Source organism: Eublepharis macularius, chromosome 7, assembly GCF_028583425.1.
Source record: "Eublepharis macularius isolate TG4126 chromosome 7, MPM_Emac_v1.0, whole genome shotgun sequence".
Classification (NCBI taxonomy): domain Eukaryota; kingdom Metazoa; phylum Chordata; class Lepidosauria; order Squamata; family Eublepharidae; genus Eublepharis; species Eublepharis macularius.
The window spans coordinates 110,427,846-110,446,136 of record NC_072796.1 but is presented as its reverse complement, the minus strand read 5'-3'; the positions used below and the strand labels follow the sequence as shown (position 1 = coordinate 110,446,136).

The window sequence follows — 18,291 nt, the reverse complement described above, 5'->3', positions numbered from 1 at the left end:
TTCCTAGTTGAAGAAGAAAAGTCTTGCTATGGTTGCCAAATTATAGGTGGGGCCGGGAGCTCTCCTATAATTACAACTGATGTCTAGACTATAGGTATCATTTCCCCTGGAGGAAATGGCTACTTTGGAGGGCAAACTCTATGATATGCCATTCTCACTAAGCTCGCTCCCCTCCTCAATCTCCAGGAACTTTTCAAGCTGGAGTTGGCAATCTGATATCTTACAAACTTTCCAGAAACCTGATAAAGAAGTAAATTGTCTAATCTCTTCAGGAAGGAAGTTATGTAGTTTAGGAGTTTCAACTACAGGCCCTTTATTTTTGTGTAAAGACAGGATGTTGTATAGCGCTGGTAAGATAGACCTCAACCAGCAAGAGGCCTCACAGATATAATACTGGGGTTTATGCAAGGTAGCGATTTAAAAACTAGAAACAGGTGAGTGAGAAGCAGAACCAAACATGACTGAAAAAGAACTTGTGTATAGGGTTGCCAGGTCCCTATACCCACCCGCCGGGAGGGGGGGAACCTGGTACTTACCTCGTGCTGGCAACGAAGTCTTCTTCGCGAATGCATTTTGAGCACATGCACTCTCGCGAATGCATTTTGAGCACATGCACTCTCATGCATGCATTTTGCGCACATGCACTCTGGCGCACATGCACAATGATGTCAACACCCCCCCCCCCGGAAGAGATGTCATTGTGCTGGCCACAGGAGCGCTCCTGCACTCTGTGCAGGGCTGATTCGGCCCATTTGGTGCCCAAACCAGCCCCAATCGAAGGGTAGGAACACTCCCACAGCCAGTGCAATGACGTCACTTCCAGGGGTGGCGTCATTGCACCCCTTGGAAGCATGTGCACAGCGTGTATTCTTGGGGTGCCTGCCAGTGGCGGGCAACCTCCAGGAGCTTGCCACCTTCCACCGACCACTGGCAGATTGGTGGGCAAGGTGGCAAACTCCCAGGATTTTGTCTGCCCCCGGCGGGCACCTGGAAACCCTACTCATTGATAAGGTACATCATTCAATTTTATCCTAGATCACATGAATGAACAAACAGTTCTTCTAAATGAACCTTCGTTACCTTCAGGAGGAGTTGCGATGCTGCCACCAAGCCCCAACACAGCGATACTATGATTGCGAGGTTCCACCATCATTGCTGACTCTTTCCCCCTTTCCCAGTGGGGGATTTTTACTGGTTCCAAATGGACATTTTCCAGGCCATCCTTACTCAAGGCTTTATACATGTACTTGATAGCTAAGTCTAGGTTTTTTGAGCCACTTAATCTTGGTCCAATGGCGTCCACAAAAAGTGCAAGCCTTTCATAGGACCTATTCTGGGCCTTGCCATAAACAGCAAGGTTGATAATTTCCTTGGCAATGCCTGAGTAGCCAGCGATTTCCCTCTGCAGTTCTTCAAATGTTCTTTGATAGCTGTCATCGTCTCTGCTAAATGGGTTCCCTTTGCTTTGAGGCAATAGGAGTATGAAGGCTAACAAAAACAGAATCTTCATTTTCCCCTCCAATTTATTTTTAATCCGTCAATCTGTAGGAGGAAAAAGACAACATTAAATCATTCAAAAATACTCCAGTTTTGAAGTGTGGAGAGTGGCAGTCTGTTAAAGATGAAAACAAATCCAATCAAGTGTTGTCGTGTGAAAGTGAATTGGCAGAAAAGTCAAGCCAATTTGTGGTGGTCATTAATGAAGCTGAATGAGAAAGACGACAGCCCCAACACACATTTTATTGCTGTTGAGAGGAATGTCGGAATGCAGTAATTCCCAAAGGAAAGGTACTCTTTAACTAAATCCCACTTACAGTCAACAGCAGAAATATGGCTTTCCCTGTACTAGTCTAGGAGCAAAGGTTAATCTCAGGTCTGGTTCATGCTGAGGTTATAAAACTGTACCTAGGATGCAGGTGGAAGCGCGCATGATTCCAAGAAGGGTACAACCCTTCTCCTTGAAATTTACTTTTCGGTGTAGAACAAACTGCTGAAAACTAGGCTTCAATTACCAAAAGCAAAGAAACTGCCAAACTGTTACATTATGAGAACACCTAGGGTTTCCAACTCTAGGTTGGGAAACGCCTGGAGATTTGGGGGTAGAGCTTGGGGGAGGCAGGGTTTGGTGAGAGGAGGGACCTCAGGTGGTATAATGCCATACAGTCCATTCTCCAAAGCAGCCATTTTCTCTAGGGGAACTAACCTCTGCAATTTAGAGAACAGTTGTAATTTTAGAAGATCTCCAGATTCCACCTGGAGGTGGCAACCAGACACACACACACACAGTTTTTGAAATGGCCTGTTAATTGCTTCTAGCAATCATCATCTTAACTGGTCATTAATACCCTCTGAAGCACTCAGATATTACTCAAGGAACATTCTAGAAAAGTTGTGCTACAGAGTCACTCTCTTGTTTGCAATTTAGTGTAATTAGAAATAGCCTTGTGAATGTACCAATAATGAAAAAAAACTGAATTATGGAAATAAAAAGAAAATAAATGTAAATGGCTTCACTGACTGACTGAGAGAGGGAGAGCAGCATATACTCCGAATGGGCCGAAGAGTAGGCTATGGAAAGATTCTTCCTTCCACTTCAACACACCTTACTTCTGTTTTAAATTAGTTCTATCCTCTCCAGCCTCTTGCTCCGCTTTAAACCATTTGTCAGAAAGTGAAATGAGTAAAATGACACACAAGACCCCTTGGAATCTAGAAGTCTTTGAAAAGCTTACAAGGATCTTTTTCTAACAGAATCAAGAATTAAGATGCAGAATGCGTATCAAACACTTTATTGTGATACATAAAAGAGGACGCAGTTATTATCCATTCCCTTTAAAATTAACTGAACTGTAATTAGAATACTAAATATTACGCTCATGTGCAAGAAATAGAGGGGAAAGAAAAGAAGCCTATAGATGCATTTAAATCAATATTTTGGAGACTTTTTAACAATTGGACCTCACATTGGAACACTTATTTTCTGAGGAACTGAACAATGTCCTTCTTTTTTTTTTTTAGAATTTCTCATAACCCTTATTAAGAGCTAATTATAATTGTCATAAGAATAAAGCAAGCTTATCTTTAAAGAACTAATCCCAGATGCAAAGTTGAACTTTATTCTACAAAGAATAATATTCTCAGTATCAAGTTGTTCTATGCAGGGGCGGAATGCTAATTAGTTTTCAAAAGTGCTTTGAAATTGCACAGGTTTCTTTTTTTTATGCTCTCCTTCATATGTTGAGATATTTTCCTTTCTTTCTATAGTAGATTAGGGTGCAATCCACTGGGAATATCTCTAAATCCTACATGAGATGGGGGGGGGCGCGTGCATTAAGAGCACGTTTGTGCCCTTTATGCCAGAGAGACTTGTGCCCTGAGAACAGTGAGAAGGGATGCTTGGATGCCACTGAGTCAACAGCCAAAATTTCATTTCAGATTGTCAACAGATATATTCTCAAAACTTGGGAAGGGGGGAGGGAACTGCAAACAATTCTGAAACCATCCTAATTTATCTACTACTGTGACATTTGGTATAGTAACATTTATTAGTGGAAATCATCTAACAATTAAGCAGACAGGCACAGGAACATAAGAACCCTGCAAGTTTGCAAGCTTGGCCAGAAGGCAAGAAGCCTTCCTTGTGTTTTGTTTCAACTCTCTCGCATTCAACAGAATACAGTCTCTGAACATGTAAGTTCCATTTACCAGCCACAGTAAAACTAAAAAAGATCTGAGCCTTCTGAAGGTTCGCTGCCAAATACCAGAGCACATGCATATAGCAATTGCTCCCTGTCCACCATCTACTTTTTCTAGTATACATTTTGGTTTGTATGTTCATCCAGATGGTTATCACGGACCCCAAGAAAACCTAAAATGGGTCAAAAGCTCTAGCTTGGGCACACATGTTGATGACGTCAAAGGCAGTAAGTCTGGATAACACCAATACCACCACCAAGGTCAACTCAGCCATTGCCCTTTGGCTTCCAACACTGTGACGGAAAATACAACCCATTCACTGTTTTCCATATATATAATATGTAAAGCGGAAGATACGTGCTTCCTCGTTCCCTTCCCTTGCACCTGCAGAGTGAGATGTGCAAACTCCCAATACAGCAAATTCTCAGATACTTAACTATTTTGTGTGGCATGTGCAGGAGATGAACCACTTCTACTTTGCAGCGTCCAAAGGAGCACGCCCAACAGGAAGCCCTCTCCCTTCTCAAGCAAAAAGCTTGCTTGGCTGTACCATTTTAGACTAAAGATGGAGGATCAAATATAATCTACTAAACGAAGGGGGAGGGAACCTTTTTATACATTTAAATGTAATAAACCAGGAAAGCATGCAGAAACAACAACTGGTTGGGACTCTATTTTGTTAATCTTTGGCCTCAAGGCAAGAGAACATCTTCCTCTGTGTCTGTGATGTCATTCCCTCTTCTCCTACCCTTCCTGCCAAGATGGATTAGCTATTTAACTTACAGGAAAATTTCCCAGTGGGACACTACCTTAGAAGGCTGGTGATGGCCAGGAGAGTGCAGCATCAAGCCCCAGAACTCTGCCAACACCTTGGGGGCATTTTGCTCAGATCCTTCTTCAGCAATGCCAATCAGTGTCAGCTCAATTGTGTCCTCTATATTTTCTGCCAGTTTGGGGAAGGGTGCCACTGGCAACCTTAATGCCCATTATTTGACCCACTAAGCTGAGTGGCCCTGCAGTGCTGGACTGTAGCACCATAAAGGCTGCTCAGATTGGCTCGGTCTAGTCCACTCCCACCTTCCTGTAACCTCTACAGGTTCTTTATCCCGATCCCACTTCTTCTATAGTTCACCTCTTCAACTGTCACCCAGACTAGACTATTACCACCACGCCAGTCAAATTGGAGGAAGAGAACAGCTGCAAGATAATAACTAGAGACAGGTACAAACTGAAATACAAACCGAAGTTCATCACGAACTGGGACGGTTCATGGTTTGAGAACTGGCAGTTTGTGGGAGCTCATTTCTCATGAACTGTGACGAATTTTAACCCAGTTCATTTGGTTCGTATTTTGGTTCATCACTGCAGACAGCCTGGCACTGATCATCAGTTTCCTAGGCAATGGGGGGATGGGCTCTCTGCAGATCTTCTGCTGACCCGAAAGTGACATTTTCACAAACCGAGCAAACCGGTTCGCGAACTGGGGCAACTTGAAACATGAAAGTTTGTAGTTTGTGAAACACGATGAACCATGAACCGCACGGTTCAGAATTTTCCTGGTTTGTACCCATCTCTAATAATAACATTAACATTCAATTTATAAACTGCCCTTCAGGAGCCGTTTACAAAGTATGTTATTATTATCCCCACAACAATCACCCTGTGAGGTGGGTGGGGCTGAGAGAGCTCTGTGACTGACTCAAGGTCACCCAGCTGGCTTCAAGTGGAGGAGTAGGGAATCAAACCTGGTTCTCCAAATTAGCGTCCCACTGCTCTTAACCACTAAAGTCGGTGTCAAATCAAGGGTAATAAAATAAACAGTGGTTTGGATTTGGGGCACTCTGACAGGAATCCAATGAAAGGCAGGGAATGTGGAGAAGTACAGAAAAAAGATTTCTCTGTTGGCTTCCTTTGGTAAAGCTGATGACTGAGAATTTGTTATCTTGGAGCCATGAGGAAAAAGCAATTCAGGGGGAAAAAACCCTACTTCCTGAAGAGTATTTCAGCTGCTGCCTGTTCTTAAACTTCGTTCTCAGACTTTAGTTACACTCACAACTGTGGTAGCAACACCAAAAGGCACAGGAGCAATCACCACGAATGGGGCAAAGGATTGGTGGGCAGGTCTGATGCAACTATAGGCAACCTACTGAGGGAAGGGCCTATTCTTGGGTGTTTCCTTACAGTTACATGGTGTAGAAATGCTCTTTTCTGCTTATAGATAAATACATTGAAAGGGCTATGAGAAGCCTGTGTTGCTTTCATCCCCATAGTTTGAGCTGTTGGGCAATTAAGTTGTCATCACCACTGGACACAGCAATATCTGGCCCACACATTAGAGGCTGCTTTCTCATGGCCAAGCTAGAAATGCAGATTTTTAAGCGTTGGGTCTGGGTTCCTCAGAGCCAAGTTTCCTGCAACTATACAGCAGCTTTGGGGAATGGCTGTTAAATTAAAGGAGAGCCCAAACAGCCTCAGAAGGAAGGGGGGCCCAGCTCCCCCCTCAAGCTGTTTCCCTGTGTCAAAATACCAGGGGAGGGAGGTTTTCACCTCTGTTTTTTGTGCTCCATATGGAGCACGTGGAGCAGTAAAAATGGGGGGGGGGACTGCCCCTATACTATTGTGGCATGGGGAAACAGCTTGAAGGAGGTGGGAAGGAGCCCCTCCTCCCCCTACAGAGGCATTCTGAGGCCATTTGGGCTCTTCATTTTTTAACAGCCATTTAAACTTTTTTTAAAAGACTGGGGAACCCAGATCCAACTCTTTAAAAACCAGCACGTCTAGAGAGACCCTCACAAAATGGATTATGTATTTTCAATGCACTTTAGCAACTGTTTGCAAGTGTATTATCCAGCATGTGTGAAAGCAGCCCTTCTGATGGTCTAATTCGATGTGATAGTAGAATACACATGTATTAAACACATCTACCCATTAACATCTGATTCAGAGCATGTCTTTTCTAACAAAAAAATGGAGCTAAAAGCTGCATCCTCCTTAACTTGCTGTGCTTTCAGCCTATTCCTTCTAGCCCAACTCATTTCTTGTACTGGAGATGGGCAGAAAGAAATGCTAAGAGCAGTAAGATGGGGAGGGGGCTGTGTTTAGCTCTTCACACATCCTACTTTGTTTTTAAAAACAGGCCCCTCCTATGTTCTTTCGAGACACAGGCAGACACATACGGATCCCTCCATCGTATCTAATTTTGTTTTCACTATGCTTTGCTAGTTTCTATTTAACTCCGCTACTTATAAAAAAAGGTAGGCTGTTGTCTTATCTTGTGGACCATGAAATTTGCCATTTCAGTGTATGTAACAGGAGGGAGGGGAATCATGATGATCTGTACATATTTCACAGGTAAGATAGGAATTGGACTTTGGGAGGGAAAACATTTGAACAAGAGAAAAACATTAACAGGGCAATGCTAAGCATCTGGAGTACAAACCAGGCACTGGAAAACAGGGAGCAGAAGCTGGCATAGCATGTAGCTAAAAATATGAGGCAGAAAGTTCTCTGTGCAAATCTCACTGCTGCTGGGAGCTACCAGAGAGACCATTATCTCTCAGCTTTGTTCCTCCCTTTCATGGAGCAGTAACACAGGCTTTATTATTGTTAGAATTATTAAGATAATGAGTACAAATGATTTGCTAAAGCAATGTTTTCTGTGGAACGCTGGAGCTCCTTGGAAGTTCAATTGTGGTTCTTCAATGAGGAGACTGGTAAAGGCAAGCACCTGTCACTTACTGATTATCATCCTTACAGATACAGGGAAACACTTGTTATATTCTAGGCTATCCTGTCAATTCACCTGAGTGCTTGAAAATGTCCTCAGATCATATGCATTAGAACCAACCAGCCTAGCCTCTGCCCATAGTATGTGCCCTAACGTTAGAACATTTCCCAGAAACCTCTTTGCAACATGCAGGAGTTCTGTGCAAGACACGCTGGTGTCCAAAGTCAAGGATCATCTGTATGAGACCAGATGATCCTTGGTTTTCAGCTTCAGTAGACCCACGATCCATCTTTAAAAGCCTTTAACAGCTGTAACCATATGACATCTCGGTCACGTGATAGGGACAATCTAGCAATCTCACTGAGGGGGAGGAGAGTTCTACATTGCAAATGCTTGTGCAGCACTGGTGAACCAAATGACAGAAACAAGGGACAGGGGACAAGCCGGGTGCGGGAGGAAGGGCTTTTGTGATGAAGGCTCTCTGAACCTGCCAAGGCTAAAAAAAAATCCTCTCCACTGCTGTGCGGCCTCCCCTTGCCATTCTCTGCTCCTCTGAGCATGTTAACAAAGAGAGGCAGAAGATGTACCTTGCTCTCTATGTATGTATGCTACTACAAGGTCTTTAAAGGCAATCACAAAATAGTATCTCTATAAAGGCTTACAACCTAGCTGGTGTAGTTCCATGCCTCACCTGAGAGTCCTGATCCAAGGACTAAACATCACTGATTTAGGTATAGTTGCTCTAGTGGCAGAGTAGATGGACTTTGAAGACTCATACCCCCAAATCTCTACAGATCTTTTGTCATGAGATATGCAGGCAGAGGAGTGTTGAAGTCATACTTTGCACTAAAGCTGCCCATCTTCAAACCACTTTGTATTAGAGTAGGTAAAGGTAAAGGTAGTCCCCTGTGCAGGCACCAAGTCATTACTGACCCATGGGAGGATGTCATATCATGATGTTTTCTTGGCAGACTTTTGTTACGGGGTGGTTTGCCATTGCCTTCCCCAGTCATCTACACTTTATCCTCAGGAAACTGGGTACTCATTTTACCAACCTCGGAAGGATGGAAGGCTAAGTCAACCCTGAGCCAGCTATCTGAACCCGGCTTCCGCCAGGATCGAACTCAAGTCGTGAGCAGAGCTTGGGCTGCAGTTCTGCAGCTTACCACTCTGCGCCATGGGGCAGTAATCATACTGTAATCATACTGATTTTAAGTGTAATTTATGTATATTGGGCTAAATGAAAAGAGATAGAAACAGAGAGAAGAAAGCAGTCTGAATGAATAAAGTTTCAGCACCGCTTCTATTTTTATATGGCAGTATTTCTTGAAATCCCAATTGCCCGGCAGGGATCAAAAGAAGCACAGCTCCTTTGTAATTCATAATGGGAAACGTGAAAAAGGAACAATAGGCTCATGTTAATAACCACTTAATTACTAAAAGGTCTCCTAAATCTGTGAATAATCAAATAGTTTCCTAACTATGCTTCGTTTGATTTTCCTCCAAGGAATACAGGAAATCACATACCTAGAAGTACATCAGGTGGCTTGGATAACATCGGATTAGACTTTAAAAGCCCCGGGGTAAGAGAAAGAACCTTGCACGGTACACAGGGGAGACTGACACAGTTAGTAGCCTCTAAGGGTAAGACTGTTATGACAGCTGTGGAATAAATTGGCTCAGAGGTTAGCTGAATGTGCAATATAAGAGGAATTATGGAGTTTTTTTAAAGTTATAGAGTTGTTTCCTTTCATGGAACAGGAGCAGTAAAGGCTGAAATTGGAACAAATGAAGACATTTCTCTAGGACTGCTATTCCAGGTTGCCAATAGTGATCTTTTTGAGCTTTTAGAATCAGTCGTGTCTTTGTTATGCATTTCAGCAGATTTCAGAAATTATTCAAGTGGGTGTTCCTCCCCCCCTCCCAAATATTTCCTGTATCCTGTACATTCCCTAGATTCTAGTCACAGTATATTAATGTCCTATAGCATGGCTTAATTTTTTTTCTGAGAACTTGAAAGAGGTGAAGAATAATTCATTCAGTCCCACAACACAAAACAGAAGCCATTAGCCAGACCAAGCTAGCCCCCTAGCTATCTCTTCCTACTGGTGGTAGACAGTGCTGTCATCTCATAGCCAATTTATGACAACCCCTGGTAAGGTGGTTTGTCACTGGCTGCCTCTGCATAGCGACCCTGGTCATCTTTGGAGGTCTCCCATCCAATTACTAACCAAGGTTGATTCTGCTTAGCTTCCAAGACCTGACAAGATCAGGCTTGCCTGGGCTATCCAGGTCCAAGTAGCCAGAATTAAAGATAGATGAGTTCGTTCCAAGTGCAAGGGGTACAGTATAAAGTTCGAGCGGGCTCTTTTACAGGTAATAGGGCTGTGATGTAAATAAATGTTTCAGAGAGACATCTTGGTAAAGGGATGGGGATTAGTGACTATACTATTAGAGATTATACTACTGTATACTATCTGATGCTGTAAGTATGCCCTTACTGGGTAATTTCCAAATTGTTTAATACATCATGTTAAATTGCTTATATTTTGTTTTAACTTTGCATTGGATTTTTGTTTTTTCATCTCCAGTTTTCAGTAATTCATACTCTTTTGTATAATTTATTGAATGTTCCAGGCATTGATCTTATCAACATACACTGTGTAATCTGCCTTGACTTCATAGGAAAAGGTGAACTATAAATAACATAAATAAAAATAAAAAACAAATAAATCTCCTCATCCCCAGTCTTGGACAGGACAACGAAATGAGCCCAGGAAACTCTTAGACTGGAGCCAGTAAGAGCCTGGCATTGAATATCTTTTGAGAAGGAAGAATAAATAGATGGCCCCAAATGCCCTCTAAAATCCTGCTCCACAGGATTCAACACAATATTATTATTTACCTACGCACTGTTAAAAGAATGGAAGCACAACACAATCTGATGAAGGGAGCTCTGACTCTTAAAAGCTCATACCCTGGAAATTCAGTTGGTCTTTGAGGTATTACTGGACCCAAATCTTGCTCTTCTACTACAGTCCAACACGGCTACCAACTTGAAGCAAAATCCTTGTTCACTTAATAATGGTCTTTGCCACCCCTTTTCTTCCCCAAACTAGTTTTCCTACAGCTGCTCCTGGTGGATTTTGTCAAGGATTTCCCATGTTTTTTGACCTATAGGCATCCCAAGCACTTGTTTATATAAAGCGACTGACGTCCTAATGGGTTGGCTCCAATACAACTGTGAATGGAGTGACTTACTCAAGAACTATGGGGAAGGGTTTTCTGTGGACACCTTCCAGCTGTAGTCCCCTGAATTGCATGCCATATTTTCACCAGGGTCCTCTGTCCTTCAGGAGCCCCATTTTGTGGAGGCTAAAAGGGCTGCAGTTCAAAGGAAAAATTGCAAAAATTGCTTCATTGTCCGTAGCACAGGATCCAATATTATTGTAATCTGAGTACTTTTTATAACTTGTGTAATTTTTATAACTTTGTTCCGTTAATACGCTTTAACCTGTATAATGATAATACCTACTGAAAAGGTCAGTGTTTTCCATATTATAAAGTTGAATTCAATATTCAAATATGCTGCTAATTCTGTTACAACTCTATGAGATGGTTTCGTTCAAATAACACATTTTCTAGTCTACTGTCCCCCCCCCCCCCCATTTTCAACTTTTGCTTTTTCCTATATCATGGATGACAAAAAGACTGCATAGGGTGCAGTATCATAGGGTACAGTAAATGACTTCTCTCTCTTGTATTGGGGTATTCTCACAATTGTGTTTGTAGAAAACCGTCAGGTCAATCCTATGCATACCAGTCTATACTCATTGATTTCAGTGGGTTTAGACTGAGTAATGATTTATAGGATTGCACTTTAAGAAATTCATACTTTAAATTTTCATTGGGAAGGCTGTATTGTAGGGATGGGGTCTCAGATGCTTCGCTAATGAGTTAGGGACCATAGACTTCATCACTATATTGCCTTACATATTATCTGTTGCTTTAAATATGTGCTTCTACACATATGCTCCATGTGCTCCATGTTGTCTAATGTCAGTCCTAGAACTGATTATGTTCTGTTTCAGTATTTTTTCCACTCTGTATTGGATTCTTGCTAATACTATGTCTTTTAAACTTTTATCTATTTACCCTATGGCATTGTTTTAGAAATGTTCTTGATACTATATTGAAATGTACTTGATACTGATTGTACTAATCTCATACAGTGTAATCCTCCTTGAGTCTCAGAGAAAGGCGGACTATAATATACATACATACATACATACATACATACATACATACATACATACATACATACATACATAAAAGTCTAATGGTACAATTTTACATGTTAATTAAGTTATAAATGATGTATTTATATTGACAAAGCAGTAAAGTAGATTTGATAAGGTAGATTTGATAAGAAATTGCATATATTTACATTTCTTTTTAAACATTCCATCCTTCTCCCCCGACATGGCTTCAGGGTTTCCAGAATGTTACATTTGTATTCTGGACAGGAGCAGGAAGGCTTACAGGTTTGACTACATGTGAAAATTGCATTTGAGTGTTTCTATCTTACCTATTTTCTTTGCTAGTTTGCCTGGTATTGCTCAATTCTTGTTTCACATTTTTACACAATCATGCCTTTTATATGTTATATGCCAATTCTACACAAACACAAGTATCAATTGAGACATCAATTCTACCATCAAATTTTGTTATTTTGTCAGTGAAGAAAAATGGCCACAATTTCATCCCAAGCACTGAGGAACCGCAAGAGTAACACCACTTTCAAACTGAACCAATGTAAGTCATGAAGCTCGTTAAACATCCTTAATTGTTGCTTGCTGTTCTATTGCTGTGAAACGCCTCTTTAGTAGTCTAGAGACAAAGAAGACTCATCACGGAACAGGGGATTAGAGAGCTGAATTACAGTGTAACTCTCTCATAGTTCATCTCATAGCACCCTTGACCATAAAACAGGGAAATCTGTTCCTGGTAATAGAAAAAAAAATTGTAACTTATGCAATTATCAGCCTGGGATCTGGCCTTTACTGCTGCTGTGTAGGTAGGAGATTTGTTAACAATTATTGATATAATAAAGATATGAGATGTTTAAATGCTGCTTGGGAGACTAAGTAGGCTTGTACAGATTCTGGTATGCCTGGGAGTTCTACAGTTCAATCATTCAACCTTGTTATATTCAGTTAATTGTTACATGCAATTTACCACTTGCCCCATTAGAATGACTGTGAATTAGTTCAATAGCACTTTTTCTTATGCAAAGTGTTTCATAATGCTCTCAGTATTCATTACTACAACAGCTCTGTGAAGTTGGACAATACGATTCTCACTTGCAGATAGGAAAAGGCGGTCAAGAGACAGCAAGTTTACCGAAATCAATGAATTCATGGACTTTAATCTCAACTCCAAGCTTAACATTATCTGCTATACCCCACTGGTTTTTAATGTAGCAGCCATGACCTCACAAACATTTGGATACCAGCGACATTTCCCAAATGGAACAAGGAGTTCTAGCAATCCCAACCATCAGATCAGATCAAACAAGCCTGGAAACCACACCACCTGTTAACTAAACACTGGCCCTCAAACAACATTTATTTATACCAACAAAAAACGAATAGGATCATGTAACTAGGCTGGAAAACACAAATTTCGGTTTTCAGGGAATTTCTTCAATAGAGAATTATTCAATTGAAGATAGTTGGAAAGATGAAGGCCTCAGTGGATAGCACTGGAAGGTATCACTGAGAAGGGCCTGTGGTTCTTCAGAGCACCTTTCTACAATATGGCACGCACCCTATGTTTCTGAAAAGTGGCCAAGGTTATTGCCTGGAACGTTCACACCTTGAAAATCGGCCCTTGGCACGACCATGCACTTCCATGTCGCACCAGGAATGACATCATTCCTTGCATGACGAAAAAGTGTTTTGGAGTCTTCTTGCCCCATTCCTACACCTTTCCCTCCACCGGCCAGGTGAGAGGTGGCGGGGGTGGAAGCTGGGAGTGGGGATCCCCCACCACCACCAGGGAAATGGGAACCCTAGTGTCTGCACTGGAAGAGAAAAACAAACTAGCCTTAGAGTAGAGACAGAACCACCAACAACACAGTAGTCACCTGGAAAAACAGCAAGCTGACCTCAGTGGGGTAGTGGTTTTAGTCCACTTTCTTCATGACCAGCTGGCCTTCCTCTGGGTACCATGGCAATCTCACTGTCTAGCCTGAGCAGCTGTGACTCATGCCGAGGAGAGTGAGAAGGCCAAAAGGGAAGCCTCACTGCAGATACACAAGGACTGGCTAAGATGCAACCATTCAGTTGTAGTGGCAAGAGACAACCCTACATGCACAGAGGTACTCTGGTAATTTAAAAAAACATAGTCATATATTTAATATTAACATTTATATTATTATATGTGTGTGTTTGAGGTCGTATGTAGGGTTTGGTGTAGTCAAGTGGCTCTTTTGGTTGATAGTGATTTTGAATGTGACTCCTTGCAAGCGATGGAGATAGTATCATTGGTTTACACTCAAACTTTCTCAGTCAGAACGACCACATTCCAAATTCTAATTTTAAACCACTGTTGTTCTATATGAGGTGACACCCCGCCCCCCCCCTCAGGACCTGATAGCTTCTTACCTGCCCTTCCACTTGCCAATTATGAACCTAGTCCACTTCATCTCAACTATCAGTAAATCTCTCAGTCTTAATCCAGCCTAGATTGTGCACACTTCTGGTGTCAATGAATGACAGCTGTAATACAATCAGCACAAGTTTCTGGAACAGCAATAACTACAGAGTTGTCACTTTATCTGCTAGCCTTTTGTGCCAGCTGCTCTGCCAGCTCTGTGGAATTATAACCAAATACAATCAGACAGTCAAATCACACCATTAAAAAGCTATTTCTTGGACATCCTGAAACAGAATTCCAGCAGTGAAGACCCTGTGCAGTTCTATTCAGCTAATAAACACTGCGGGAAGCTTTTCTAAAAACCATAATTTACTGATATTTAATTTGTGAGTAGAATGGTTGGATAACTTCTGCTTAGGTTTTTGCACCATGCTGATAAATAAATGGATAACTACAAATTTCAAGTAACTGGGTAGTTTTATTTATATAGTACTTGCTAGTGATCACTACAAATAGCCATTCTGTTCTTCAGCACATCATCCATGAGAGTTAATTTCCATTGCTGGGAATGAAACCTAACCTACATAAACGCAATGAGTTTAAACTTCTGACATTAAGCAATTGGGACTTAACAAAACTGACAGTATTTGAAATGAATTAGCTTAGGAGAAAGTGCCAAAGCAGGATTACAGCTGAACATCAAGAAGACAAAAGTAATGACTACTTAAGAATTACGCAATTTTAAAGTTGACAATGAGGAAATCGAAACTGTTCAAGATTTTTCTATTCCTTGGCTCAATCATCAACCAAAAGGGAGACTTCAATGAAGATATCAGAAGAAGATTGAGACTTGGAAGAGCAGCTGTGAGGGAGCTAGAAAAGATCCTTAAAGATAAGGATCTGTGATCAGACAGGCAAAAAGGGAATATGAGGAGCATATTGCAAAGAACATAAAGAAAAACAATAAACAATTCTTTAAATATATTAGAAGTAGGAAACCAGCTAGGGAGGCAGTGGGGCCCTTGGATGACCAAGGCGTAAAAGGATTACTAAAGGGTGATAGGGAAATGGCCGAGAAGCTGAATGCGTTCTTTGCTTCTGTCTTCACTGTGGAAGATAAGAAGTGCATGCCCACTCCGGAAGCACTGACTTTGGGAGGGGTTTTGAAAGACCTGAGTCACATTGAGGTGACGAGAGAGGAGGTTATGCGACTGCTAGATAATTTAAAAACTGATAAATCACCGGGCCCAGATGGCATACATCCAAGAGTTCTGAAAGAACTCAAGTGTGAACTTGTAGATCTCCTCACAAAAATATGTAATCTGTCATTAAACTCTGCATCTGTTCCTGAGGACTGGAAGGTAGCTAATGTTGTCCCCAACTTTAAAAAAGGTTCCAGGGGAGATCCGGGAAATTACAGGCCAGTCAGCCTGACGTCAATACCGGGTAAGTTGGTGGAAACTATTATCAAAAATAAAATTAGTGGGCACATTGATGACCAAAAGCTGATGAGGAAAACTCAGCATGGGTTCTGTAAGGGAAGATCTTGTCTCACCAATCTGTTAGAGTTCTTTGAGGGAGTGAACAAACAAGTGGACAAGGGAGACCCGATAGATATTGTTTATCTTGACTTCCAGAAAGCTTTTGACAAAGTTCCTCATCAAAGGCTCCTAAGTAAGCTCAGTAGCTATGGGATAAAGGGCCAAGTCCTCTTGTGGATCGAAAACTGGCTAATTAATAGGAAACAGAGAGTGAGTATAAACGGGCACTTCTCACAGTGGAGGGTGGTGAGCAGTGGGGTGCCACAGGGGTCGGTATTGGGTCCAATGCTTTTTAACTTGTTTATTAATGATTTGGAATTGGGATTAAGCAGTGAAGTGGCTAAATTTGCAGATGACACGAAAGTGTTCAGGGTGGTGAAAGCCAGAGAGGATTGTGAGGCACTCCAAAGGGATCTGTCGAGGCTAGAAGAGTGGGCATCCATGTGGCAAATGAGGTTCAATGTAGCCAAGTGCAAAGTAATGCACATTGGAACCAAAAATCCAAAATATAAATACAAGTTGATGGGGTCTGAACTGGCGGAGACTGACCAAGAGAGAGATCTTGGAGTCATGATAGATAACTCACTAAAAACGTCAGCACAGTGTGCGACTGCCATAAAAAAAGCTAATGCTATGCTAGGGGTTATTAGGAAAGGGATTGAAAACAAATCAGCCGGTATCATAATGCCTCTGTATAAATCGATGGTGAGGCCTCATTTGGAGTACTGTGTACAGTTCTGGTCGCCACACCTTAAAAAAGATATCATAGCACTGGAAAAAGTACAGAGAAGGGCAACTAAAATGATTAAAGGGTTGGAACACTTTCCCTATGAGGAAAGATTGAGGCGCTTGGGGCTCTTTAGCCTGGAGAAAAGACGACTGAGGGGAGACATGATAGAGGTTTACAAGATAATGCACGGGTTAGAGAAGGTAGAGAAAGGTGTGTTTTTCTCCCTTTCTCACAATACAAGAACTCGTGGGCACTCTATGAAATTATTGAGCAGTCGGGTTAGAACAGATAGAAGAAAATACTACTTTACACAAAGGGTGATAAACACATGGAATTCGTTGCCACAGGAGGTGGTGGCAGCTACAAGCATTGCCAGCTTCAAGAGGGGACTGGACAAATATATGGAGCAGAGGTCCATCAGTGGCTATTAGCCACAGGAGATAGATGGTATTCTCTTTGTGGGGAGGTGGTGCTCTGTTGTCTTGGTGCTGGAAGGAAGGCAGTGGGAGGGCTTCTGGTGTCCTGGCCTCACTGACAGTCCTTTAGATGGCACTGGATTTCTAGCCACTGTGTGTGACAGAATGTTGGACTGGATGGGCCACTGGCCTGATCCAACATGGCTTTGCTTATAAAGATGTCTTTCTGGGAACCAAGATCAAGATAATCTAAACTATGGTATTCCCCATTACGATGTATGGATGTGAAAGTTGAACAGTGAAGAAAGCTGACAGGAAGAAAATTGATTCATTTGAAATGTGCTGGAGGAGTTTGCAAATACCATGGACAGCCAAAAAGACAAATAAGTGGGTACAGCCTGGAAAACCCACAACAACCAAACCCACAACAACCAAGTGGGTACTAGATCAAATCAAGCCTGAATTCTGCCTAGAAGCTAAAATGGCAAAATGTAGGCTATCATACTTTGGTCACATCATGAGAAGACTCTCTGGAAACGTCAATAATGTTATGAAAAGTGGAAGGCAGTAGGAAAAATGAAAGACTTAAAATGAAATGGCTTGACTCAATAAAAGCCACGTCCTCCAGTTTGCAGGATCTGAGCAAGTCTGTTAATGATAGCATGTTTTGGAAGTCTTTCATTCATAGAGTCGCCATAGGTTGGAGGAAACTTTTTTTTTTTTTTGAAAAATTTTTTATTGGGTTAGAACATTTTTATTTTTACATTACAATCAATTTTCCCCTAATTTTTCGTTTCTAACCCCTCCCTTTCCCCCCCTTTTGTTGACTTCCAACAGCTTTCCCACCCTCTGTCCCTTTTCCCTTACTTCTATTAAATTCCTCTGTCTAAAACAGATATATATTCTCCATTATATTAAGCAGTGCATCATTAACTCCTTTAATTATTATACACCCAAACTATACGTCTTTAAATAAATAATTTATCCCATTTTCCAGTTTTGAATAATTCTATATAAACCTATATATCATAAACCATAAAAATTTCCCACATTTAAATCAAACAATTTGATTTATTCTCTATATATTACTCATTTCAACTTTTTATGGTAATTCTATATAACTCCTCAGATACTCAATCAATTTAACTCTTCTATACATTCAGTTTGGTGCATATAAATCTTGTCAAAGAAAGAAAATATTGTTAGTTAGTCAATCCTCATGTTTAAACCTTATCATTAATTATTCTCTATCAGTTGACCTATACATATCTATATATATCTCAATCAATTAATCTAACTGCTTATAAATTCACATTTCTCTTCCTCCCCCGGTAAAGTCACCCCTCTCTTTTATACTTTTATTATATTTCAGTAGTTCTCAAACTGCCACAGTTTTCCTCCCACCTCCCATTTCTTCTCCAGGTATTGTTTCAGCTTCTCCCAGTCTGTGTTGAACTGCCCTGAGTCCAGATCTCTCAGTTTTCTTGTCATCTTGTCCATTTCAGCCATATACAGCAATTT

The 18,291-nt window shown here is 41.4% G+C and overlaps 1 protein-coding gene across 3 annotated transcripts in view; it reads right to left on the bottom strand.

The window, feature by feature from the left end:
* Positions 1-18,291, bottom strand: part of CPQ (carboxypeptidase Q) — a 255,379-nt gene that overhangs the window by 209,939 nt on the left and 27,149 nt on the right. For 2 of the 3 annotated variants that reach the window (XM_054985469.1, XM_054985471.1), the window contains one exon: positions 1,081-1,542. In XM_054985469.1, coding sequence (XP_054841444.1) covers positions 1,081-1,510 — 430 coding nt within the window. In that variant the 5' untranslated portion in view covers positions 1,511-1,542. Of the gene's footprint in view, positions 1-1,080; positions 1,543-10,684; positions 10,752-18,291 lie in introns of those variants that run through there. The other variant, XM_054985470.1, reaches the window with a different exon arrangement.